This window comes from Macaca nemestrina, chromosome 19 (assembly GCF_043159975.1).
Source record: "Macaca nemestrina isolate mMacNem1 chromosome 19, mMacNem.hap1, whole genome shotgun sequence".
In the NCBI taxonomy this organism is placed as follows: domain Eukaryota; kingdom Metazoa; phylum Chordata; class Mammalia; order Primates; family Cercopithecidae; genus Macaca; species Macaca nemestrina.
In genome coordinates, this window is record NC_092143.1 from 70,162,070 (window position 1) to 70,189,979 (window position 27,910).

Genomic DNA, 27,910 nt, shown 5'->3' on the forward strand with positions numbered 1-27,910 from the left:
TATACAATTATAAAGTGGTCAATTCAGCAAGAGGATATAACAATTACATACGCACTCAACACTGGAGCAACCAAATATAAAACACAAACATCAACAGATCTAAAGGGAAAGATACACTGCAATATCTTTAATAGTAGGGGACATTTCAACATCTAACTTTCACTAATGAAGAGATCACCATCCAGATAGAAAATCGACAAAGAAATATCAAAGTTAAACTACAATCCAAACCAAATATACTTAACTGGCACACAGAATACTTCATCCAGCTGCTGTAGAACACACACGGTTCTCATCAGCACAAGGAACATTCTCCAAAAGAGACCACATATTGAGTCACAAAACAAGTCTCACTAAATTCAAAACAGTTGAAATGGTATGAAGTATCTTTTCTGACCACAATAGAATAACACTAGAAAGAAATTAGACATTATCCTGAACAATGAAAGGGTCAATAAACAAAATAAGAAGGAAATTTTAAAATTTCTTGAAACAAATGAAAATGTAAACACAACATATCAAAATCTATGAAATATGGAAAAAGCAGTAGCAAGAGGGATATCTATAGCAATAAACACCTAATCAATCATTTAAAGCCAGGTGCAGTGGTTCATGCCTATAATCCCAGTACTTTGGGAGGCCGAGGTAGGTGGATCACATGAGACTGGGAGTTCAAGACCAGCCTGACCAACATAGAGAAATCCGATCTCCACTGAAAATACAAAATTAACCGGGCGTGGTGGCACATGCCTGTAATCCCAGGTACTCGGGAAGGTTGAGGCAGGAGAACCGCTGGAACCCGGGAGGCTGAGGTTGCAGTGAGCTGAGATCACGCCACTGCACTCCAGCCTGGGCAACAAGAGTGAAACTCCGTATCAAAAAAATAATAATAATTTTAAAAGTAGGAAGATTTCAAATAACCTAACAATACAGCTCAAGGAACTAGAAAAGCAAAAACAAAGCAAATACAATAGTAGAAGGAAGAAGTAATAAAGATCAGCAGAAATAAATGAAATTGACACAATAAAAAGAGAAAATATCAACAAAATGAAAAGCTGGATTTTTCAAAAGATAAACAAAATCAACAAATCTTTAGGTAGACTAACTAAGATAAAACCAGAAGACCCAAATAAAATCAGAAACAAAAATGGGGACATAACTGATACCACAGAAATGCAAAGGGTCATGACAGAATATCATGAACATCTATATACCAACAAATTGAAAAATCTAGAAGAAACAGATAAATTCTTGTACATAAACAACCTACCAAGATTGAGACATGAAGAAATATCAAACCTGGCCAGGCAAGGTGGCTCAACTGTAATCTCAGCACTTTGGGAGGCCGAGGTGGACGGATCACTTGAGGTCAAGAGTTCAAGACCAGCCTGACCAACATGGTGAAACTCCACCTCTATTAAAAAATACAACATTAGCTGGGTGTGGTGGCACATGCCTGTAATCCCAGCTACTTAAGAGGCTGAGGCAAGAGAATCATTTGAACCTGGGAGGCAGAGGTTGAAGTGAGCTGACATGGTGCCACTCGAGCCTGGGTGACAGAGGGAGACCCTGTTTCAAAAAAAAAAAAAAAAAAAAATATATATATATATATATATATATAAAAATATACAACCTGAACAGACCAATAATGAGTAACAAGATCAAAGAAGTAATAAAAATGTCTCCCATCAGAGAAAAGTCCCAGGGCCTAAAGGTTTCAATGCTAGATTCTACCAAACATTTAAATAAGAACAAATATCAGTCTTCTCAAACTACTGTTGCTTTTATCGGCCAGGCGAGGTGGCTCAAGCCCCCAGCACTTTGGGAGGTCAAGGTGGGAGGATCACTTGAGGCCAGGGGTTCAGCGCCAGCCTGGGCAATATGGCAAGACCCTGTCTCTACTACAAAAAAAGTTTTTAATTTAAATTTTTAAAAAGAGAAAAAAAGAGGCCGGGCGCGGTGGCTCAGGCCTGTAATCCCAGCACTTTGGGAGGCCGAGACGGGCGGATCACTAGGTCAGGAGATCGAGACCATCCTGGCTAACATGGTGAAACCCCGTCTCTACTAAAAAATACAAAAAACTAGCCGGGCGAGGCGGCGGGCGCCTGTAGTCCCAGCTACTCGGGAGGCTGAGGCAGGAGAATGGCGTAAACCCGGGGGGCGGAGCTTGCAGTGAGCTGAGATCCGGCCACTGCACTCCAGCCCGGGCGACAGAGCCAGACTCCGTCTCAAAAAAAAAAAAAAAAAGAGAGAAAAAAAGAAAATGGCTTTTCGGATGCTGGCAAGAACACACAAAAAGGGGAACACACGTAGACTGTTGGTGGGACTGTAAATTAGTACAGCCACTATGAAAAACAGTATGGAGGTTCCTCAAAAAACTAAAAACAGAACTACCACATGATCCAGTAATCCCACTGTTGGGTATATATACCCAGAAGAAAGAATATCAGTATGTCAAAGGGAGATTTGTACTCCCATGTTTACTGCAGCACTATCCACAACAGCCAAGACATGAAATCAACCTAAGTGTTCATAAACAGACTGAAAAGATAAAGAAAATGTGGGCCAGGTATGGTGGCTCATTCCTGTAATCCCAACACTTTTGGAGGCCAAGGGAGAAAGATCACTTGAGACCCGGAGTTCAGGACTTGCATGGGCAATACAATGAGACCCCTTCTCTAAATAGAGAATAGGATAGGATAGGATAGGATAGGATAGGATAGGATAGGATAGGATAGAATAGAATAGAATAGAATAGAATAGAATAGAATAGAATAGAACAGAACAGAACAGAACAGAACAGAACAGTGGTACATACACCCAATGAAATATTACTCAGCTATAAAAAGAATGAAATCCTGTCATCTGCAGCAACATGAATGGAACTGGAGGTCATTATGTTAAGTGAAATAAGACAAAGAAAGAAAGACAAATACCACATGTTCTCACTCATATGAGGAGATATAAAGCATGGATTTCATGGAGATAGAAAGTTGATTGGTGGTTACCAGAGGCTGGAAACAGTAGGAGAAAGGTGGGGATGAGAGAGATGGTAAATGCGTACAAGACTACAGTTAGAAACAGGGAAAAAGATCTAATGTTTGATAGTACAGTTAGGCAACTATAGTTAACAACTTGTATAGTTCAGAACAGCTGGGGAAAGGAATTGGAATGTTCCCAATGTAAAGAAGGGGTGATGTTAATACTGATGGTTGTCCCAATTGCCTGTTTGATCATTACACATTGTATGCATGGATGAAAACATCACATGTATCCCAAAATATGTACACCTCTTGTGTATCAATAAAAAGAAAAAATAAGAGATGACCCTGGAGATATGCACCAAAGGAGTTTTAATGTAAAACCCTTCCCATTCAGGGTAGACTGATATAGTCCATTACCAACACAGAACTTTTAGGCTGTAGTTAGACCTAATAGTGATATAATGTATTCTCCTCTTGAAGGAAAAATAGTGTACAGAACACTGTATCATAAACATCCTCATATAAATTCACATATACACACAAGAGACACAAACACACACACACACGTAATTCTTACCATTTGTTTCTCTCCACCTTACCAATATATACTCTGGATTTTTACTTACCATCTAAAAGCTAGCTTTAACGAGTATTTGGGTGTATCACATTATTTGCTTTCTCTAAGACTCTTTTCTCTATATTAGCTTTATTTATCATCATCAAAAATTGATAGATATCACCAACCTATTGCCACTTGGATACTGTACTACAATGTCATGATCTTCATCGATGCCACAAACAGTTCCAGTTGTAGTTAAAGTCTCAAACATTCCATCAGTCCATCCTCCATGACCATGCTGCAAAGACTGTACAATTTCTAGGTCGAGATCTATATTTACCAGGTCACCAATCTGCAATCCACCAGGATTCCTGTTGCCATTCTGCTCACCTGTAGAATGGCAGGTGAATTTCAGAGGCAATTGAATAAAGGAGGGAAAAAAACTCACAACAACATGCAGCTGTGTTATCTTTAAATAACATGTAGATATTTTAGTTTCAGGTACCGTCTAGTTTTAAAAGGTCTTGAGAACTCACTATAAGTATAAAATTTTAGAACTAGAAAGCTTTTTTTAAAAAAAGAAAAAAGCCAAACAGACTCAAAAACTGAAATAATATGATGAGTTATAACAAAGACTGAGTAAGAGTAGAGTCTATAAAAGACAATTCAACCTTACATCAGAACACAAAGTTCCAGGTGTTGAAAATACTCACTTTTATGCCTGGATAACTTACTACCACTGTATCAGAACCACAATAACTAACTAGAGAATATGAATGAAAGCCTGGAATTATTTTTTCCCTTAAGTGCTTAGTACTATTTCATTTTAACAAATGGTTCCTGTGATTCTTGCCCTAAAGAGCATTTTAAAATATGTCAAAGCCCATTCCCCAGATTATTTTCAAAAGCTAGTTCTGAGATGAATTCAAGATCATGAAACATTAGGCTGAGATCCAAAATATGCATGTTGATTTTGCATTTTTCTTATGAAAACAAGACACAAAACAAGAAAGCTTGTTTTGTGAAAGCAAGATAAATAGATGAGCTCATTAAAACACATAAATTTTTTTATGCCTTCTCCTTTTAAAAAAAAAAATTAAGGTATACTGCAAAAAAACAGCACTTTTTGCTACAAAGGCAAGTCAAATGATTTGAAGGAGAAACACAGGTCACATGAGAAAGAAACCAGAGAATAAAGATCAGGAGAGTGTGGTAAAAGTTCATCCAGGCAACAATAAATCTATAAAATGAAGGTAGTTTTGGTTTTCTTGTTCCCTTTTTTTTCATTTTAATGATACATGAAATTATACATATTATCTTAACCTTGGAGCTGTTCTTAGGAAGACAATTTGACAAAAATTCTAAGGAATTTTTAAGCACAAAAGTGTCAAATCCTATTCTCAATAGTCTATGACATACAACTGTTTTAATCTAATGCAAAATTTTTCAACAATGTAATTTACAGTTAAAACATAAAAGTTTCAAACACATTATGACATAAATGGCCAATCAATTCTCAAGACATGACAACTGAGTCCAAATAAACCATAATAAAAGGAAAAATACTTTAAGACCAAAGCCAAAAAAAAAATTTCTCTAAGTAACTTCAGTGGTAATTAACTTTTCTGAAGTCCAATTTAAACATTTTACCGATTCCACGAACTCTGACCCATTATTTAGTAATACTCTCTAATCTTCTCACTCACCTAGCACAGGGCAGTGATCTCTGTAGAAAGAACCTCCCTTGGCATCCTGGACACATTTCAGATCAGACTAAGAAGAAAAGAAACCAGAAAAATCACCCATGAAACTTCAAATATGGCTCAATATCTGAAATAGGCAAAAATATTCATTTAGAACATACCCAAAACAGAAGTCAAGAATAGTCTAGGTCAACAATCACACTAAATACTGCTTTCAAAAGTACTTGTAAAAACTTGTAAAAACTAGAAACCTGATCTTCAGATAGGTCATATTTTATTTACTTTTAGCCTTCTTTTAAAGTTCAAAATTAAAATGTCTGAATCTGGCCAGGCACAGTGGCTCACGCCTGTAATCCTAGGACTTTGGGAGGCCGAGACAGGTGGATCACTTGAGGTCAGGAGTTCAAAACCAGCCTGGCCAACGTGGTGAAACCACTTCTCTATTAAAAATACAAAAAAATTAGCCGTGTGTGCTGCTGGGCACCTGTAATGCCAGATGCTCAAGAGACTGAGGCAGGAGAATCACTTGAACCCGGGAGGCAGAGGTTGCAGTGAGCTGAGGTCACACCACTGCACTCCAGCCCGGGCAACAGAGCAAGAGACTCTGTCTCAAAAAATAAATAAACAAAATAAAATGTCTGAATCTTATTACATTAAACCAAAATACTTATAATTAATAAATATTATAATATTTTGAAAACCACGTGCTAAAAAAGAACAAATATCTATTACTGGAAATGTGCACAGCACATTCTTTTTTGTGTGTGTGTGACAGAGTCTTGATCTGTTGCCCAGGCTGGAGTACAGTGACTCACTGCAACCTCCGCCTCCTGGGTTCAAGCGATTCTCATGCCTCAGTCACCTGAGCAGCTGGGGATTACAGGCATGTACCACCGGGTCTGGCTAATTTTTGCATTTTTAGTAGAGACAGGGTTTCACCACGTTGGCCAGGCTGGTCTCAAACTCCTGGCTTCAACTAATCCACCCACCTCAGCCTCCCAAGTGCTGGGATTACTGGCATGAGCCACCACATTCCATTTTAAAGACACTTTTACCAAAAACAAACCAAAACCTGGAAATTATTCAAAACTAAATAGCCAATACAAAGTAGAAAATAACGAAACCAAATACAGTCTTTTGATTCCTTGTCTAGCTGATTTTCCTACTGACATCAATTTTTTTTTTTTTTTTTTAGATGGAGTCTCACTCTGTCACCCAGGCTGGAGTGCAGTGGCGCAATCTTGGCTCACTGCAACCTCCACCTCCTGGTTTCAAGCAATTCTCCTGCCTTGGCCTCCCCAGTAGCTGGAATTACAGGCATGTGCCACCACGTCCGGTTAATTTTTTCATTTTCAGTAGAGACGAGATTTCACCATGCTGGCCAGGTTGGTCTCGAACTCCTGACTTCAAGTGACCTGCCCGCCTCTGCCTCCCCAAGTGCTGGGATTACAAGTGTGAGCCACCACGCCCGGCCTTACATCAACTTTAGTCCTTACCTCGCCATAACCTGGTTAACTAAAGTTCCTTCCCACTTATCTTTTACAAGAAAACAAGTTACTAAGTATCTGAATGGAGGAGGTAGCTGCGGTATAATTAAAAGTACAGAAAATGTGGGCTTAGAGGAAGAACCTTGTGTATACTGTGAAAATTTGGATTTGGATTTACTTAAAGTACCTAATAGTACAGGTGTATATAGTAGATGATTAGAACATCTTACCCTATCAAGGAAAGGAGCTCCTCTAATACATATGCACGTGCGCACCTGCACGCATGCACATGCATGTGCACACACACGCGCACACACACACACACACAGGACCCAACTCTTTTATAGCATCTTTTACTGTCACTGAATCCTGGCCAAAGAGACATAGGAGTCAAACTGTTTTTTTGGGATTTTTTTTTTTTTTTTTGAGACAGGGTCTCTCTCTGTTGCCCAGGCTGGGGTGCAGTGGCATGATCACGGCTCACTGCAGCCTCCACCTCCCAGGGCTCAAGTGATCATTCCACCTCAGCCTCTCAAGTAGCTGGGACTATAGGTGCACACCACTATACCCAGCTAATTTTTTTATTGTTTGTAGAGACACGGTTTTGCCACATTGTCCAGGTTGGTCTCAAACTCCTGGACTCAAGTGATCTACTGGCTTTAGCCTCCCATGGTGCTGGGATTACAGGTGTGGGCCACCACTCCCGGCTGTCAAATTGTTTTAATATAATACTTTACCCCAGCAATTTTACTTCTAGGAATCTATCCTAAGGAAATATACCCATAATGTACAAAGGCATATACACAAGGATGCTTACTGACACACTGCTTGAAGCAGTAGGGGAAACAAAATCCAACTCAGATCCCCATCAAGAGAAATCTCATTAAATAAATAATGGCACAACCACATACTCGGCCATCAGTCTACATAAATACCATTCATTTAACTACCTGAGCACATATAGCACATAGGCTTCATTTGAAGAAAATTAATAATCAATTGGAATTCTAAAAAACTGACAATTTAAAAACAGGCAGAGGCATGAAGAAAATGAAAAGCTGATAACCACTGCTATATACAATAATAAAAATTGGCAACTAAAGTATTTGTTTAAATTCACATGGCTGGCTTTTAATATATAAGTGGAATGAATTGGTCAGGTGTAGTGGCTCATGCTAGTAGTCTCAGCATTTTGTAAAGCCAAGGTGGGGGATCACTTGGAACAGAGGAGTTCAAAACCAGCGTGGACAATATATATAGCAAGAGCCTATTTCTACTAAAATTTTTTTTAATATTAGTTGGGCATGGTGGCACACGCCTACAGTCCTAGCTACTCCAGAGGCTGAGGTGGGAGGCTTATTTGAGCCCAGGAGTTCAGGACTTCAATGAACTATGATTGCACCACTACACTCCCGCCAGAGTGACAGAGCAAGACCCTGTCTCTAAAAGTAAATAAATAAGGCCAAGCCTGGTGGCTCACACCTGTAATCTCAGCACTTTGGGAGGCTGAGGGGGGCGGATCATGAGGTCAGGAGATTGAGACCATCCTGGCTAACACAGTGAAACCCCATCTCTACTAAAAATGCAAAAAATTAGCAGGGCATGGTGGTGGGCACCTGTAGTCCCAGCTACTTGGGAGGCTGAGGCAGGAGAATGGTGTGAACCCAGAAGGCAGAGATTGCAGTGAGCCAAGATCATGCCACTGCACTCCAGCCTAGGCAACAGAGTAAGACTCTGTCTCAAAAAATAAATAAATAAATGGAAATAAATTAAGGGGACACTGGGATACTGTCTCCATTCCTAACAAGAACACAGCCAGTTGATTTTAAAAAAGGAAATTTAAAGAATTATTTGAATATGGAATGTATTCAAGATGAAAAGGATGTGAAAGGCATTAATATTTTGGCATTTATTTATTACACTCTATAAACTGAATAGCAAGATCAACTTTTTTTGAGATACAGTCTCACTCCGTCACCTAGGCTGGAGTACAATGGCGTGATCTCGGCTCACTGCAAGCTCTGCACCCCTACCCTCGCAGTTCAGGCGATTCTCGTGCCTCAGCCTCCCAAGCAGCTGGAATTACAGGCACATGGCATCAAACCCAGCTAATTTTTGTATTTCAGTAAAGACAGTGTTTCACCATGTTGACCAGTGTGATCTCAAACTTCTGACTTCAACTGATCTACCTGCCTGGGCTTCCCAAAGCGCTGGGATTACAGGCATGAGCCACAGTGTCCAGCCAAGATCAGCGCTTGAACAATGGTCCATGAAAAATACAAAAACACAGGACAACTCATTGAATAAACCTCCATTATCTTTCTAAACACTTAAGTAATTCAAGGTGTTTCTAAGTCAATCATTTTCAATTATCAACACTATACTTTAAAAAATACCAAGGGGCGGGGAGGAATCTCCTAAAAAATAATTTTAATATCTGTTGTAATTTATATTTTTATAAGCTACCAGAGCACAGAATACAAATATATCACAAAATCTCATTATAATACTGTCTTCCAGGTCCATCCATGCCAAGGAGTGGTCTTACAGATGATTTCCAATCTTTTTGACAGATTTTCGTAAATAAACCCCCTGGACTTACACTGAAAATGGGTCAGCTCTACACAACCAATATACAGTAAGGTACCCAAACATTAACTAAAGGCAAATCATATTGACTATTACATAGTTTAGAGAAACATAGTAAAAACGTAAAGGTTCTGACAAAGGGAGATGACAAAGGAAAAATAATAAAAGAGCAGTAAGAGCTATTCATCCATCCAACATTTTCTTTCACCTGCTATGGCTCTTCACTACTTACCATGCCCTCAAAGCCAACTCTGTAAAGGTTCTTAGCACCATTATCCCAGAGGACATATGCTGCACTATGTGGGCTTGATGCACTCCAGTCCTGGATTTCTGTTACCTAACAGACGTTTTTTGAGAAAAGAAGTTTTTTAAAGGGGAGGGAAGAGCTTAGTTCTTTTAATTATTACATGTAAATCTTAAAAATATTTCATCTAGCAACCTGTGGAACAGGATCATGAAAAATACTTATTTGCCAAATATGTCACTCCTAACATATATTTAAATTATCACTAGAGCCATATTTTTCCAGAATTATTATTATTATTATTATTTTTTTTTTTTTTTTTTTTTTTTTTTTTTTTTTTTTTTTTGAGACGGAGTCTCGCTCTGTCGCCCAGGCTGGAGTGCAGTGGCTGGATCTCAGCTCACTGCAAGCTCCGCCTCCCGGGTTCACGCCATTCTCCTGCCTCAGCCTCCCGAGTAGCTGGGACTACAGGCGCCTGCCACCTCGCCCAGCTAGTTTTTTGTATTTTTTAGTAGAGACGGGGTTTCACCGTGTTAGCCAGGATGGTCTCGATCTCCTGACCTCGTGATCCACCCGTCTCGGCCTCCCAAAGTGCTGGGATTACAGGCTTGAGCCACCGCATCCGGCCAATATTTTTCCAGAATTATAAGGTAATTTCTAAAACCACTGCAGAAATGTTAAATCAAGAGGCTTGGGGATTACAGTGATAGATTATCAGAAAATAGAATTTGATACAAAATTTAAAATATTTTTAATCTTAAAGGGATTCCTTTAAGAACAGTTTTGTTTTTTGTTTGTTTGTTTGTTTTTGAGATGGAATCTCGCTCTTGTCGCCCGGGCTGGAGTGCAGTGGTGTGATCTCGGCTCACTGCAACCTCCACCTCTCGGGTTCAAGCTTCTCCTGCCTCAGCCTCCTGAGTAGCTGAGATTACAGGTGACTGCCACCATGCCTGGCTAATTTTTGTACTTTTAGTAGAGATGGAGTTTCACCATGTTAGCCAGGCTGGTCTCAAACTCCTGACCTCAGGTGATCTGCCCGCCTTGGCCTCCCAAAGTGCTGGGATTACAGGTGTGAGCCACCACGCCCGGCCAAAACAGTATATTCTTTTAAGCCCATTACTCAATATGAAATTTTAAATCCCCAAAATGATTCAAGATAAACCTTTTTGGTCAGTTAAAAATTAACAAGCACAAAGCTCTTGAAGAGCCTTGGTGGCAATGTTTAAGTAGGTCTTGAGTTGCTTTTGCTCCTCCAGCAGTATCCCACAGTTGCAGGCCACCTAAAATGGCACGCCTACCATGGAAACTCAGACACTATCTCCGAGCCCCACACCCAACTAGTCTGATTCTTGAATTCACTGGATTAAAATTAAAAAAAAAAAAAAATACTGGGGTTGCCATTGCTTTAAGGCCTAGAATCACATGCAGGTTGAGTGTACTTATCTGAAATACTTAGGACAAGAAATGTTTTAGATTTCAAATTTTTTCAGATTTTAAAATATCTGCACTGTACTCAGAGCACCCCAAATCCAAAAATTTGAAATTCTAAATGCTCCAATGAGCATCTCCTTTGAACATCATGTCAGTGCTCAAAAAGTTTCAGATTTTGGAGTATTTCGGGTTTCAGATTTTTTTATCTGGAATGTTCAACCTGTACACAAAAATGACAAACAGTATTAAACTTGGACCTTCTCAAGTAAACCTGACTACAGCAAAGAGTGGGAAGCTGTACACATGCAATTCATATTACTCTTCTCCATCTTGATACTTACAATCACAGCCATCCTTCATAGTTACTTAGAATGACAGACTGAAGTATAACTTTTAAGGTATACACTTAAAAACTATTACTTTAAATAAGATATATAATGACCATTCTTTTTCATCCTGTACTAAAGAAACAGTTTTGTAAGCCAGGTATTTCATGATGTATTTGTGGAAATAAAAAGGTTTTATGTTTAGGATCTGATGAATCACTTGAAACGTATTTTAAATTGTTAGTAAATTAGTCCATTTATCTTTTAAATTTTGACATACATTACACATTATAAAATATAGCATATGTAAATTTGTTTTTTTTTTTTTTTTTGCTCGTCACCCAGGCTGGAGTGCAATGGCACGATCTCAGCTCACTGCAACCTCCGCCTCCAAGGTTCAAGTGATTCTCCTGCCTCAGCCTCCCAAGTAGCTGGGATTACAGGTGCCCACCACCACGCCCAGCTAATTTTTGTATGTTTTTTTAAGTAGAGATGGGGTTTCGCCATGTTGGCCAGGCTGGTCTTGTGATCATGGCCTCGTGATCCACCTGCCTCGGCCTCCCAAAGCATATATAAACTTTAAAGAAAAAAATAAATGGAACACCCATGTAATTATTACCCAACCTAAGAAAAAAAATATAACCAATACTTTTCAAGTCCCCTATGTCCATCTCATCAATCCCATACTCCTGCCTCCCATTAGAGGTAACTACCATCCTGAAGTTAAAGTCCACCATTTACCTTAATTTGCTTTATGATTTCTGCTCTACTAACCACTATATAACCTTCCAAAGTAACAGTTTCTAGCACTCGAAGGTAAAACATGCAATCTGTAGTAAAAAGTTCCTTCTGATTCTAATATATTCAGATTTAACTTCATTTGTTTTCAAAAATGTGATGCTATATTAAGTCTGTATTTCATAGGATGAGTAAAAAGCATTTAACTACCTAAAAAAACAAAGACAAATTTTGTTTAAATCAAATTTACTTTAAATTTCAAATTACTTGAAATAGAAGTAAGTTCATTAGTCAAGGTCCAAATCATTAAACGAAATTCCTTCATTTTTAATATGACTTGATTTATTACTGAGGGGGAAACAAAGTGGAAGGCATAAGAAAGTAACTATAGTAATTTCACATGCAAGGAACAGTTGCTAAAACCATTAGGTAGAATGTTGCCAAGAAACTCTGTAAAGGATACATCTGACAAAATTTGCACCTGTTCATCAATCTTAACATCACTAATAGCAAGATCATCAGACTTCATGTGCCCCTTTATGTGATACAGTAGAAAATATACAGCATCACATACGAGGTATATTTGCCAAAATAAAATTGAACCTGAATCTAATCAAGCCTCTAGCTCTAACAAATAGTTTATAGGAAATACAAAGATTAAAAGAACAAGTTAAAGAAGTTAAAGAATACTATAAAGAATCAATTGGCCAAATAGAATCTGGTTTCTTCAACAAATAAATGGTATTTTTTTTAAGTTAATAATTGTTGAAGTTGGGTATGAGTGCATGGGAATTTATTATACTATACTTTCTACTCAAGTGTATGTCTGAAATACTCCATAATAAAGAGTTAAAAAAAATTATGATCTAGTATACTTAATCATACTTGTATAAAAAACAGCTTTAAAAGACTAACATGTATAGCAAGACTTAAGAAACCCTTTAAGAACAGGCTGGGCACAGTGGTTCATGCCTGTAATCCCAGCACTTTGGGAAGTGGAGGCAGGAGAATCGCTTGAACCCAGGAGTTTGAGACCAGTCTGGGCAACGCAGCAAGACTCCATCTCTAATATACATTAAAAAAACAAAAAGGAAGAATACACTACATACAATGAATATGGGTTACATCAGGGGAGTGGGATAAAGCATCCAGCACTGAAGGGGAAAAAGGGATGTTAACTTTCTTCATTCACGTACATAGGCCAAAACAAAAAAGTCAGACAATAGAAGTCACATTTGGTCTTAAAAATGTGCTTAATAATGTTACTCTAAAGATTTATTTTACGAAGTTCTCTCACTTGGAGTCACATGTACAAGACGGTTTCATTTCTTTTTCATTTTGTTCTTTTCGTTTGTTTGGAGATGGAGTCTTACCCTGTCACCCAGGCTGGAGTGCAGTGGCACAATCTTGGCTCATTGCTACCTCTGCCTCCCAGGTTCAAGCGATTCTCCTGCCTCAGCCTCCCTAGTAGCTGGGACTACAGGCGTGTACCACCATGCCTGGCTAATTTTTGTATTTTCAGTGGAGACAGGGTCTCACCATGTTGGCCAGGCTAGTCTCAAACTCCTGATCTCAAGTGATCCACCTGCCTCAGCCTCCCACAACTGCTGGGATTACAGACATGAGCCACCATGCCTGGCCCTCATTTTGTTCTCAAAACACAACATGTGTTAAATCAAAGCAAACCAAAAATGTAACACGAATGACTCAAAGCCTCAAGAATGCCTACTTTTATCCCAAAAAAAGTGCCAATATAGCAAAAAACAGAAAGTTCCATTTATGTGGCTTCGAACAGCAAATGCCTTCAAAAGCTGATGAGGAAAGATGACTTCCAACCCCCTCTGACCACATAATTAACTATGGGGAAGACTATAAAGTCAATTTTTCAAAATAAAAGTATTAAAATTTTACTTCTCACATACTCTTTCAAAACAAGTTACCAGAATGTGTGTTCTACCAAAAGAGATGGTAAGCTAAGTAAGATGATATAATGGGATACAGAAAACATGAGATCCAGTCAGGAAGAGAGGCAAAGGCATCTCTGTTCATCACAGGGCTTCAAAGGGAGCTTCCAGGATGATTGCTGGGCACCAGGTATGGAAAGTGACCCGTCCAGATTGCAGCCGTGTAATACGTGGGGGCCAAACAAGTTGAAGGCTCTTATCCCTACTGCCACTGTACCATTGTACCATTTTTATTCAACTGTGGACACACTGCCCAAGTGAACCTGACTCACAGTCTCAAGTGTACTTGGCTTATTTGGACTATGTAATGATGACATTCCCACTCTCCTCTTCACCCTCATTCCCTGCCACCTAGACCAGCTGAGGTCTCTCATTTCACCACACAGAATATTCTGCTTTGACCTACTCCTAAAACTCTGAGTCCACTACACTATCTGCAAAGGGTAACAGAGGTAGGCGGGCTAGATAACAGCGTAATTGTCCACTGTCCCTCAGAAAAAGACCTTTGAGGGAAGATAATATAAAACAAGTCAATTCAAATGAAATTTGAATAGCAGGAAAGTCGAGGACATGAGACACTGCTTAGGGAAGACTGGTCCAAATGCATTCAGAAAAGCATGCTAGGTAACAAAATGACAATATGAAACCTGAAGGTGGGAAGGTAAAACCTATCTAATGACCCTCTAAGAAACATCAATGCTTATAAAAAGCAAGAACAATCTTTCTACTTCCAGAGAAAAAAGAAATCAAGATTTTAAAAATTTTTACTGGCATAGAAAACAATGGACCAAGAAATTCATTTACAGTAGTGATAACAAGCTTCTGAACACATATACTCTAGAATACATGATGAATTAAGAAAAATACTGTACCTTTCCCCTACGTCCATTTCCTCCATCTTGATCTTCCCACTGCCAGTCCACTCCTCGCACCACTCTGGCACCTGCAAAGATTCCTCTGGCTGTAATCTTCTTAGATTTCCTACGAGACTCTAACAGAACCCTAAAAATAAAGTTATTTATTTTCAAGTTTATGTAAAAATACGTAATAATAATTTACTTTTTAAAACAAAATTATAAAAATGTTATTTTGAAAGTAAAAGGATTCTTGGCCGGGCGCGGTGGCTCAAGCCTGTAATCCCAGCACTTTGGGAGGCCGAGACGGGCGGATCACGAGGTCAGGAGATTGAGACCATCCTGGCTGACACAGTGAAACCCCGTCTCTACTAAAAAATACAAAAAAACTAGCCGGGCGAGGTGGCGGGCGCCTGTAGTCCCAGCTACTCGGGAGGCTGAGGCAGGAGAATGGTGTGAACCCGGGAGGCGGAGCTTGCAGTGAGCCAAGATCACGCCACTGCACTCCAGCCTGGGCGGCAGAGCGAGACTCTGTCCCAAAAAAAAAAAAAAAAAAGAAAGTAAAAGGATTCTTAATTGTTCTGGTTACTTCCATAACAGCATGACACAGGAATACCTTTTATATTCCACAGGTGATGATGATGATGGCAGTAGTAGTTGTAATAATAATCACAGCTAACTTTTACTGAGCTTTTATTATATAATATGTAAAAGCACTTGCATAGGAGTAAAGTGTGTTACACTCCTTAAGAGAAAGTTACCACTGTATTACCCACTTTATAAATGAGGAAACTCAGTCTCAAAGAAGTAATGTGCCCAAGGCCACAAAAGTTCAAATGTAATAGACTCCACATATGATCCTAGTCTAAGCAATTCAGGGTATCTATCACTATACTCTTCACTATTGTAGAGGTGGCAAACTCAAATTCTCTATAGCTTCCAGGTGAGTAATATAAATGACAGCCTAAGAAAGACAGCACTACAGTGGCAAATGGCACTTGACCTCAGACTTAGGAAGGTAACAGGGAATGGCAAGGACTTTGGTTGACTCAAAAGCATCATCAGTCTAAAGGATCTCTAAAGGGCTCCACTGCTTCAACAAACTGTTGCCAGGAACAAACGTAAGCCCAGTATTGATAGTCTTCTGTATGGGGGGGGAGGGGAGCAAGGTGTTCTATGAATCCATCAACAGATTTTTGTGTGAAATCACCTGTTTTTTAAAACTAGCCATTATTCTGGCCAGGCGTGCTGGCTCACGTCTGTAATCCCAGCACTTTGGGAGGCCGAGGCGGGTGGATCACGAGGTCAGGAAATCAAGACCATCCTGGCTAACACAGTGAAACCCCATCTCTACTAAAAATACAAAAAATTAGCTGGGCATGGTGGCGGGCGCCTGTAGTACCAGCTACTTGGGAGGCTGAGGCAGGAGAATGATGTGAACCTGGGAGGCGGAGCTTGCAGTGAGCCGAGATCACATCACTGCACTCCAGCCTAGGCGACAGAGCAAGACTACATCTCAAAAAAAAAAAAAAAAACTAGCCATTATTCAAAAATTTAGAGTACTGTATTGATATGATTTGGCTGTGTCCCCACCCAAATCTCATCTTGAACTGTAGTTCCCATAATTCCCACATGTCATGGGAGGAACCCAGTGGGAGGTAACTTAATTGTGGGGGCGGTTACCTACATGCTGTTCTCTTGATAGTGAGTTCTCACGGGATCTGATGGTTTTAATAAGGGGCTTTCCCCCTCTTTTGCTCAGCACTTCTCCTTGCTGCCGCCATATGAAGAAGGACATGTCTGTTTCCACTTCTACCATGATTAAAAGTTTCCTGAGGCCTCCCCAGTCATGCTGAACTGTGAGTCAATTAAACCTCTTTCCTTTATAAATTACCCAGTCTCAGGTATTTCTTCACAGCAGTATGAAAATGGATTAATAAACGTATATATCAGTAAAATACATCTGTGGTCTGGATTTTACCTATGCTAACCTGTTCTCACAGTACTACATACTTACAGAAGATTATGAACCTTGATAAAGATTCTACAGTCAAGTATCTGGGCCAGCTTGGTTCTCCAAGACCATGTATCCCTATTGTTCTACATCCTTCTCATTCACATAATCAGAAAGGTTTGGAGATTTTTGCTTTGTTTTTCTAACTTTATTTCACTGTTCTACTCTTTTCACTTATTTATTTTAATAGAGATGAGGTCTTACTATGCTGTCCAGGGTGGTCTTGAATGCCTGGCCTCAAGTAATCCTCCCACCTCAGGCCTCCCAAAGTGCTGGAATTAAAGGCATGAGCCACCACGCCCAGTCCTATTCATTTTTGCAAAGTCTTTATTATTCCTTAATTTTAATTGCAAACAAAAGACAAAAATAACCAACTTGTTCAAAATTACTCAGTTAATAAGTGGCACGATTATGATCTACACCAAGAGAGTCTGACTCCAAAATCTATTTATCTACTCCTACTCCTAGCTGCCTCCCTATGACTGTCTGGATTCCTGCTCCTTTGCATTATCTGTATCTACATGAGAAGATCCCATCGCCTAAAACTCTGCGCCCGTTAACAATGAATACTCCTCTCTCATTGCTCCTGAGACACTTAATACATATCTCTAACACAGTCTAAAACATCACATGACAATCACTGATTCACTATTTCCTTTAATTTGTAAACTCCTTAAGACTACTAGGTGTCTTATTTATCTTCTAGTGTCCATAAACATAGTAGATCCCGTGTAGTCCTAATAAATGCCTATTGACTCAATCAATGGGCCCTACCATTCATCTGATATCAATTAACAGAATAGAAGGCATAGTGAGAAGAAAATAATTGCTATCTCTTTGGATGCCCTTGTATTTCCAAATGTACAGTAGTGCTAACCCTCTAAGCCAGAGAAATAATAGTCCAGATTACCTTGGAAAAGTACAGACAGCTCCATCTTCACAGAGCTCTTCACTTGTTATAAGGCAGATTGGTCCACATCTATCCTACTATTTGGTACCTCCTGTTACTAAACCAACTGTCAGAAGCTATTTGCTAATCCTATTTTTAAGGCCCAGAAGTACATAACTTGAATACAAACAAAAACCCTCGGTTGAAGAAAAAAAGGGTTCTCCCTACCTCTCACTTCCTGGTGTAGTAATTCGGTAAAAGCGATGTCTTAAATGATGTTTATCTCCATGATAACACACTGTGCACAAATCATAATTTGTACACTCGGCACATTTCCATCGAATGCCAATGATCGGTTGCTGGCGGCAGGTATCACACATGGTTCCATCATGCTTGATGCCTATTAAAACAAGGACACATGCTCTGATTAACCTCAAATTTTATTTATCTGAATATTATTCCTTGGGGGAAAAAAATAAGATCAGAACATTTACAAGATACTCTAATCAACTGGGATATAACACTTCAAATTTAACACATATAGCTTCAAGATAATAGATCTCAACTATTTTAATCAATGCAAGTTATATTTTCCCTTTGCTTCCTTTTTCATTAGTAAGAACACATCTCAGTAACTCTTTCCTCATTCTCATCCACAAACTAGAACTTATGTTCGACACACAGAAAGAAAGAATCCTTTATCACTAAGGAGATGTTTCAGACTACAAAACCTCAGAAATCTTTGAAAGAATTTTCAACTATTTTCTAGGTAAACAATTACTCCAAAAGAAAAGACCATTTTGCCCTTACGATATGGAAACAAACTATCAATGAACTTTAAGCATTTACTACCCTTAGATATTGACAAGTTTTTCCCATAGTCAAGAAAATTTAGAAAATGACTAGGAAACAAGTTTCCCTATTTTAAAGGAAACAATACACCATAGTGGGGCTTTATCCCCTTAGGGAACAAGAAATAATAAGCTCTAGAAAAAATAAACACTTGGTAAAATGACCTCCACTAAAATTAATCACATGGATGAATGAGACAGACATTAGAACTATAAAAGGTACCAATATAGGTAATGAAAACAACCTTCATTTTCAGGTGAAATAATTGGGGTTAAAACTCCTTTACTATTCTATTGTTATATTAGTATCACTTGTTCAATAAATAAAAACTAGGATTTTTTTTTTTCAACAATATGTGGCTTGTCAACATCAGTGTCACTACTTTATAAATACATCCTGAATGGTCAAGCTCAATGCTGAACAAACAAGGGCTGTATTATCTGTGCAAAAGTGACATTCTCCTGGATTCAAGTTCTGACTCTGTATTTACTTTTACGCACTTGAAAAGGTCATTTTATCAGAAGTATTTACGTATAAAATAATGTGTGTGTTGTGTTTTTTTTGTGTTTTTGTTTTTGTTTTTCAAAATAATTGCAGGGAGGCAGAGAGAAAGTAAAGTGGGATTCAGATAAAACAAGATTAGCCATGTTGAAGCTGGGTAATAGGTACATGGGAGTTCATTACATTATCTTTCTCTTTGTATCCATTTAGAACATTTCCATAATTAAATAGAAGAAAGGAGCCCTTTCATTCTCACAGCCTCGTCCCCTTTGGAGAATGTAATATATTCTTTAAAGGTGAGACAACATGTTCTAAAAATCGAATAACATGCTACATATGTAAAAACTAGAGTACAAAAGTAGTCATATTACTAACATAATACACTATTGCTACTTCCTGATAAGGAAAAAAAAAACCCTATGTTATTCATTTTCTATATTCAAATAACCAGATTCTAAACAAAGGGCCAAACTTGAGTGTATGCCTGTTTTGAGGGAAAGGGAGGGGAGGGGCAAGGATTAGGAAGGAAGAGGGAGGGAAGGCAGGAAGGAGGGAAGCAGGGAAGGAAGGAGGAAGGAACGAACACCTGAAAGAATTGGGATACTAATGGACTACAAAAAGCCTGATACCCCAACACCAAATATGTTTTATGTGCAATCCTTCTGCAGTCTCCTGCCACATAAATGCCTGACTGTAGGGACAGAAGACAGTGGACATGAGTGTCTACTGATTCATTCAGAACTATTTCTTTATTCCTACTGCAGGCATACCCTCTGCTGCTTTCAAGTATCACTCTTAGAGCCATGTTCACGCCACTGCACTCCAGCCTGGGCAACTAAGAAAGACTCTAACTCAAAAAAAATTTAAAAATTACAAATCACGCCTGCTGTAGTGTGGAGAAAAAAGATATGAAAAAAGTAAAAACGGCTAGAGAAAGGGAGTCAGGTTAAAAGAAGTTAGTAGCAGCCCAGCTAAGATAATGGTAGCTTAAATTAAGGTGATGACAGTAGAAATTGAGAGAAATGGGTTCCAGAGATATTTAGGGCTTGGTAGCTATGGGTCAGGAGACAAAAGATATAGAGGATATAAATGAGAAAGTCTAAACGAGATCGTTCAAGAGAAAACAGGTGAAGTATTAGAGATATTTAGCAATTAAACAGTACAGTAAACTGAAATCTAGAACTGCTCTGCTTAAAAACTAGAATGGAGTCACCAACAAAAAATAAGAATATCTAATCAAAAAATACAAGCCCAGGTCTGCATTGATAGAAATTCGCCTGAGAAACTAAATAGGAAAAAGAATCAGGAAAAGTTCCACAGAAATGATGGATGAGTGGAACTTTCAAAGAAAGGAAGAAATCACAGAAAAACAGAGTATGTTCAATGAACCAGGAACGACTTTGCTTAGCAGAAACATGCAATACAGCCAGAGACCTGGAGATAAATTATAGAGTCAGGCTAGAAATTAACAAGATCAGACATGATTTCTAACCTGTATACAATACGGTATTTAAATTGCTATCTCAAATGGTAAAAACAAGCGTATGTGATTTAAGAATTTACTTGTATAACTTACTATCCACTTAATATTCAAAATCAACTTAAATACTCTGGGGCCAATATTCTCATCTATAAATTAAGAAAACACTTCCTTTCACAAGGAAAGAGACATTGTGAGGCTAAATTGTTAGACATTCCTAGAAACAGAAACTTCATTTAAAAAAAGAAAAAAAATTAAAGTGATAGGTAAACACACTTTGAAAAACTTTAAAGCAAAATATACATATAAAGAATTATACTGCACTTAACTTCATCTTAATATAGATTTAGTAAATGCACTAGTCATCTATTTAAATAATATAATCAGAATCATCAACTATCCCAGACAAATTTTGCAACACTTATACAGAAATCAAAGAGCTTAATAAAAGTTTAAATTTTTCAGAGACTGTATATGGGGAACATTTAATTATTCATCTGTGAATTAAAAGATTAAAAAAATAAAAACTTCTAAATAGCAATTATATACCGTATTACTAAAGTAACTAAAGTAATTTGAAAGTTGGTTTGTGTAAAGATTTGCTTAGGTTCCTTCATGTTTTTGTTTGTTTTTAGTTTAAAGTGATATACACGACATCTCTGATGCTTATACTTCATGTTAAATGCTCCTGCTCACCCAGCTGCTTCCTAGAATTAATATACACTCAGCGTAGAAAACCTGGAAAACCACAAAGGCTAATCCCATCAGCACATCCAGGGAATTATCTTTCTAGTTTTTATATTACATGTAACATACAATTTAGATGCAAAAATGTCACATTGTAGTTTCTTGCAAACTACTTTATAAAATGATATTTTACCATGTCAGTAATAATTCTTCTACAACATGGTTTAATAACTGTATAGAATTTCCCTCTATGGATTAACATAATTTACATATAATAGTCCCATATTTTCAACACTGGTTAACTTTTTGTCTTTATCTGCCACAAACAAGTATCTTTGAATGTGCCTTTTTTAAACATTGAAGGCAGGGTCAAAGTCTGACCACATTTGAAACACTCTGTAAGTGCCTTCTATAGAGATTGTATCCATTTATATTTCCCTTTCAGCAGTATCTGACTGGCTTTCTTGACACATCTTTAGCATGCACTGAAGTAGTATTTTTAATCTGTGCCAATTTGAGAGGAAAAAATTGGTATTTCTTGTTTATTTTCTTTTTTAAATTCTAAAATTAATAACACACTTATCATAAAACTTTAAACAACCCAAAAGCATAGAGAACAAAATGTGAAAGTCCCCCGTCATCGTGCACTCCCACCCACTGTTAGCAGTTTGGTGGGGGTTTCCAGATTGTTTTCTGGGTACACATTTTCTATGTGTGCTCTCGTCGGCGTGTGTGTGACTTCTGAGGCTTCATGCTTAGAAAGACTTTCCTTAAAATGGTAAAATATACTATTCAACTCTTAACCTAGCACTTTTATGGTTTTCTCAGAACTGGCTCAGAGCTCCCGGTGCAGGCAGGTTGTGAATCCTGAGGGGAGAGAGAGTGACAGACAGACAGACACAGACAGACAAGCGACATCTGCCTTGCCTTTTGTGACCAAACCTCAGAATTCATAGTGTTACTTCCTCTTTACTCTATTAATTGAGGCAGTTACAAATGTCTACCCAGGTCCACTGAGGGAGGGAAGCAGCCTCTTGAGGTGGAATATCATTGTCTCCTAAAAAGAGCACGTGAGATGGGATGTAGATTGGTGCGGCCATCTTTGAAAAATACCACCTGGCATGCCTCTCCTCCATTTTAAATATAACTTGGTTTTCCAGGAATAGAACTGTGTATAATGCCTATATAAAACAGGGGTATGCCTGTATTTCAGTATTAAAATGTGAATTTAAAAAAACTAATTAAATGGATTGTTATAGTTGGCATTTCTCTTTAAAAATGGCAGTTCTATGAAAATTTAATATTCAGTTTAATAGCCCTGCACCAGACAACTATGACAGTTCTTCAAAATCTTTTTCTGTTTATGGGTTTCACAATTTACCTTTAAAAAAAAAAAAAAAGAAAAAGAAAAAGAAAAATTTGTGTGACCTAGAATAGTTCTGTACCTAATTTTGTAAACTTTTGATATTTGTGTTAGAAGCAATAATATAGAAATAATTATAGAATTATTTTTCCAAAATGGACATTATATGGAATTGATTACATATTGATTTAAAGCAACCTCACTGCCACACGCCTGAAGTTAGATTCTAATAACCATATCTGTTTTAGCATAGGAAAGCTGACGAAAAATATCACAATTAATATCAAATACCAATCATAGTAAATGTCCACAAAATGGCTAAGTTTCTGAACAAGGTCTAAAATAAATCTGATTTAGTTCCATCATCACAAAAAAGTAAAATGCACTAAACAAATCAGTACTCACTACACACTTAAGCGGTTTATCCTGAATTTATCCTGAATTAACTGTGCAGCTCTTCAAATGTGACTTGGTTGATGAAAGACGTAGGGAAAATGTATCCCCAACTACCCAACCCAACAACAACAGAAAAAAACTGTCCAGTTTGCAACCACTGCCTCATTTACATATTTTTCATTTCTAAGTTCATTTTCCACAACATACAATGATAACAGTCATGAGCTCATAATCTATGTACAGGCTTTCTTTAAAAGGAACCATTTAAACACACAATGACAACCGGTTAAAAAAATTCATGGTTCTAAAGAATACCTCAGGAAAACCATTAATGCACACAAAAGCACATCCAATTGCTTTCTTGGTTCCCACAGTTCAAATGCCAACAAAGCTACTGAACAGCTGTGAAACAGACTAACACTAAGAATTGAAAAATGTAAACAAAGCAACCCATTCCTCTATCAAAATGAGCACTACAGAATTTTTAATGAGAATACAATTAATTGACTTTGAAACAAAAGTTGATATTTAAAGAAAACATAAAACAGAAGGGCATTAAATAAACAAGACCAACATTTTACTAATCTCTTACTGTACCATGGTAGCTTTTTTGTTTCCCTCACTACATCCACCCAATTCATTTTCATCTAAAACCATTAGCCCTGGCAAGAGTTTTTCCTTAAAAATTTTTATTTCATAAAATTTAACTCCTTAACTGAACCTTTTTTTTTCCTTTCTACAGAATACCATATTACCCCTAAGGAGTTAATGTCCTTTTCTCCTTTGCTAAGCTTTATGAAGACATCTGCCACCGTTAAATGAACCACCTGATAGCTTTTGACTCATTCTACTAATACTCAAATGACCATCTGCTCTAAGTTTTAATGGTATCTTGCCTGAGTTTAATAATTTAGAGAATTTGTATAACTGAAGTATTTTTGTTGGAAAATTTTATGAATATAGTAAAACATGTTGCTTAAGATCAATAACTACATTTTTTTTTTTTTTTTTTTTTTTTTTTTTTTTTTTTTTTGAGACGGAGTCTCGCTCTGCCACCCAGGCTGGAGTGCAGTGGCCGGATCTCAGCTCACTGCAAGCTCCGCCTCCCGGGTTCACGCCATTCTCCTGCCTCAGCCTCCGGAGTAGCTGGGACTACAGGCGCCCGCCACCTCGCCCGGCTAGTTTTTTGTAGTTTTTAGTAGAGACGGGGTTTCACAGTGTCAGCCAGGATGGTCTCGATCTCCTGACCTCGTGATCCGCCCGTCTCGGCCTCCCAAAGTGCTGGGATTACAGGCTTGAGCCACCGCGCCCGGCCAATAACTACATTCTTAACAGACCTAATGAAAATAGCTCAAACTCACAAAGCACTGATTTAAGTAAAATGTTAAATTTCTGGGTAGAAATGATGGCTGAAAGAGAAAAGTAGAGTTTTCACTACAAGCAGTTAAATACATATGAAGTGCTTCAACAACAGAACAAAAATCTCTAAATTATCACTTCATAAAACAGCAAAAGTAAAAAGTAAACAACATAACTGCTCATTAACAACAGAATGGATATATATATTAGGGATACAATGGAATATCAAAAATGAATGTTCAACAGCCACACAATTCAACATGGACATACCCTTCACCATAATGCTGAATTTTTAAAAATATAGAATACAAAGGCCAGACACGGTGGCTCACACTTGTAATCCCAGCACTTTGGGAGGCCAAGGCAGGCGGATCAAGAGGTCAGGAGTTCGAGACCAACCTGGCCAACATGGTGAAACCCCATCTCTACTAAAAATACAAAAATTAGCCGGGCCCAGTGGTGCGCACCTGTAGTCCCAGCTACTCGGGAGGCTGAGGCAGGAGAATCGCTTGAACCCAGGAGGAGGAGGCTGTAGTGAGCCGAGATCACGCCACTGCACTCCAGCCGGGGCAACACAGCCAGACTCCATCTCAAAAAAATATATATATATACACACACACACATATATAGTGTGTATATATATAATATATATATAGTGTATATATATAATATATATATAGAGAGAGAAAGAATATAAAGTGTTGAATGTAAATACATATTATTTACAGATATAGAAAAATGTGTAACATAAAGAAACTCATGGGAATGATAAAAACTAATTTGTGACAGTTGGTTACCTTAGGAGAAGAGGGGAAGGAATGCAAGTGAGAAATACTACACAAGGTGTTCAAATGTGTTAGTAATGCTTTCTTTCTAGATGGATTCTAGTTATTGGTTATATTACTTGTTTATTCACTTGTATATGCTAAATATTATGCAATAAATTTTAAAACTTTTCTTAAAAAGAAACATTCCTTCTAGACTAGTATGGTGCCTAGCTATACCCTAAACTTTGCCCAAATTCAAAGATTTCACCTAACATCAAAAAAAATGTACAAGTCAGCCAGGTGTGGTGGCTCATGCCTGTAATCCCAACACTTTGGGAGGCCAAGGCAGGTGGATCACGAGGTCAAGCATTCAAGACCAACCTGGCCAACATAGTGAAACCCTATCTCTACTAACAATACAAAAATTAGCCAAGTGTGGTGGCACACGCCTGTAGTCCCAGCTACTTGACCAGCCTAGCCAACATGGCAAAACCCCATCTATACGAAAAATACAAAACTTGCCAGCCACGGTGGCGTACACCTGTGATCCCACCTACTCGAGAGGCTGAGACAGGTGGATCACTTGAATCCAGAAGGCAAAGGTTGTAGTGAGCCAGGATTGTGCCACTGCACTCCAGCCTGGGTGACAGAGCAAGATTTCATCTCAAAAAAAAAAAAAAGATTTTTATACCTTTTAAAATAACTGCACTAACTGGTAAAAACTCATTATTTGATTTTAGAAGCACAACACCTGTGTACCTTGAACTACTGTGATTTCATTTTACAGGTGACGAATGAAGGCTCGAAATGGGGGGGGGGGGGGAAATGACTGACAGACCAAGACTCGAATCTCCACCATCAACTTACTACTCGTGGAGTCTTGGGCAAATTAGTTTATTTCTCATGGCCTATTTTATCATCAATAAAATGAAGCCTAACAAACAACAATGAGATAAAGTATACAATGCCTGACACATGACTGGAGTTCAGTAAATGTTAATTCATTCCACTAGTTAATAGGCTCACTTGATAAAATCCTTAATTTCCCGGCTCCTAAGCTACTGCATTTTCTACTATCCCCTGCAAAGAAACTGGGGGGTAAGGGACAGTAAGGCACCATGATGTAAAATATTACGATTCAAAGCTCTCTGGATTTATTATCACTAGCCCTGCAAAACTGCCACAAATCAAACAATAATTTATTTTGATATTACAAAGTCTCTGCTCCATTTCTTGTTGGTTTAGGAACAAAATTATCATCAAGACAATAAATCCACTCCTGGGGGAAACCAAATACTCTTATGAATCATAAGTGTGCTCTGAGAATATAAATGAATTCTAACCCAAGCAAATATTCATGAAAGTAAATCTGCTTTCAAAAAGTAATAAATATGGCCGGGCGCGGTGGCTCACGCCTGTAATCCCAGCACTTTGGGAGGCCGAGGCGGGCGGATCACAAGGTCAGGAGATCGAGACCACGGTGAAACCCCGTCTCTACTAAAAATACAAAAAAAAAAATTAGCCGGGCGCGGTTGTGGGCGCCTGTAGTCCCAGCTACTCGGGAGGCTGAGGCAGGAGAATGGCATGAACCCGGGAGGCGGAGCTTGCAGTGAGCCGAGATCGCGCCACTGCACTCCAGCCTGGGCGACAGAGCGAGACTCCGTCTCAAAAAAAAAAAAAAAAAAAGTAATAAATATATAAATAAGCAAGTATTCCAAAGCCAAAAATGAATGTCTGGACTATCTGCTGTTTTCCATTTCTTATGACATTATCTCCTCCACTAATTTAAATGCTACCTTATCTTAGTCATGTTCCACAAGTCCATTTTATAAAAGTCAGTTGCTGGCCGGGTGCGGTGGCTCATGCCTGTAATCCCAGCACTTTGGGAAGCTGAAGCAGGCGGATCATGAGGTATCAGGAGCTCGCGACCAGCCTGACCAACACGGTGAAATCCCGTCTCTACTAAAAATACAAAAATTAGCTGGGCATGGTGGTGTGTGCCTGTAATCCCAGCTACTCAGGAGGCTGAGGCAGGAGAATGGCAAGAACCCAGGAGGCGGAGCTTGCAGTGAGCCGAGATCACGCCGCTGCACTCCACTCCAGCCTGGGCGACAGAGCGAGACTCTGTCTCAAAAAAAAAAAAAAAAAAAAAACCAGTTGTTTAGAATTCAGAACCCACTTTCCCTCAGAAACAAAAGTTTAAAGGTAACTTAGGTACCAGACTAGTTCACAAGAACCTGTTTACACTACATAGCGCTAATCTGCAGGCTTAAAAGATAAAACATGTTGTGTTCCTAGTTCCATCTGAGGAAATGGTTAAACTGCTCTAACTATATTCCCAGACATGATAAGACAAGCTAAATGGTGTGCAGCCGTATGAATGTATGTGAGTAAAGAAATGGGTTTAAAAGCATGAGGAGGAATGTTCTTAAAGAGCCACTTTCCTACAGGTACTTAAAATGCACAAGCTCCTGTTTGATAACTTAAAGCAATGGTTTCCAAAAGTGAGTTACATGACCCAGGAGATATAGAAGATGACCTTTGAAATGCAAGAGAAAATCCTTTATCTGTCCACAATCCCTTATCTATAATGCCAAAATCCAAAAAAAACTCCAAACTCCAGAACAGTTTTTTTAGTAAGTTAGCAGCAAACTCATTTAATGGTAAACTCATCTGAACAAACAAAAGGCTACATACAGAATATAGTCTTTATTTATCCCCTT

At 38.4% G+C, this 27,910-nt stretch overlaps 1 protein-coding gene across 2 annotated transcripts in view; it reads right to left on the bottom strand.

Annotated features, from left to right (window-relative positions):
* Positions 1–27,910, bottom strand: part of LOC105465553 (MIB E3 ubiquitin protein ligase 1) — a 145,209-nt gene that overhangs the window by 101,698 nt on the left and 15,601 nt on the right. The window contains exons 2-6 of one of the 2 annotated variants that reach the window (XM_071085563.1): positions 18,011–18,182; positions 14,898–15,027; positions 9,555–9,659; positions 5,250–5,316; positions 3,729–3,933 (exon numbers count right to left, since the gene is read on the bottom strand). In XM_071085563.1, coding sequence (XP_070941664.1) covers positions 3,729–3,933; positions 5,250–5,316; positions 9,555–9,659; positions 14,898–15,027; positions 18,011–18,182 — 679 coding nt within the window. The remainder of the gene's footprint in view (positions 1–3,728; positions 3,934–5,249; positions 5,317–9,554; positions 9,660–14,897; positions 15,028–18,010; positions 18,183–27,910) is intronic. The other variant, XM_024787704.2, reaches the window with a different exon arrangement.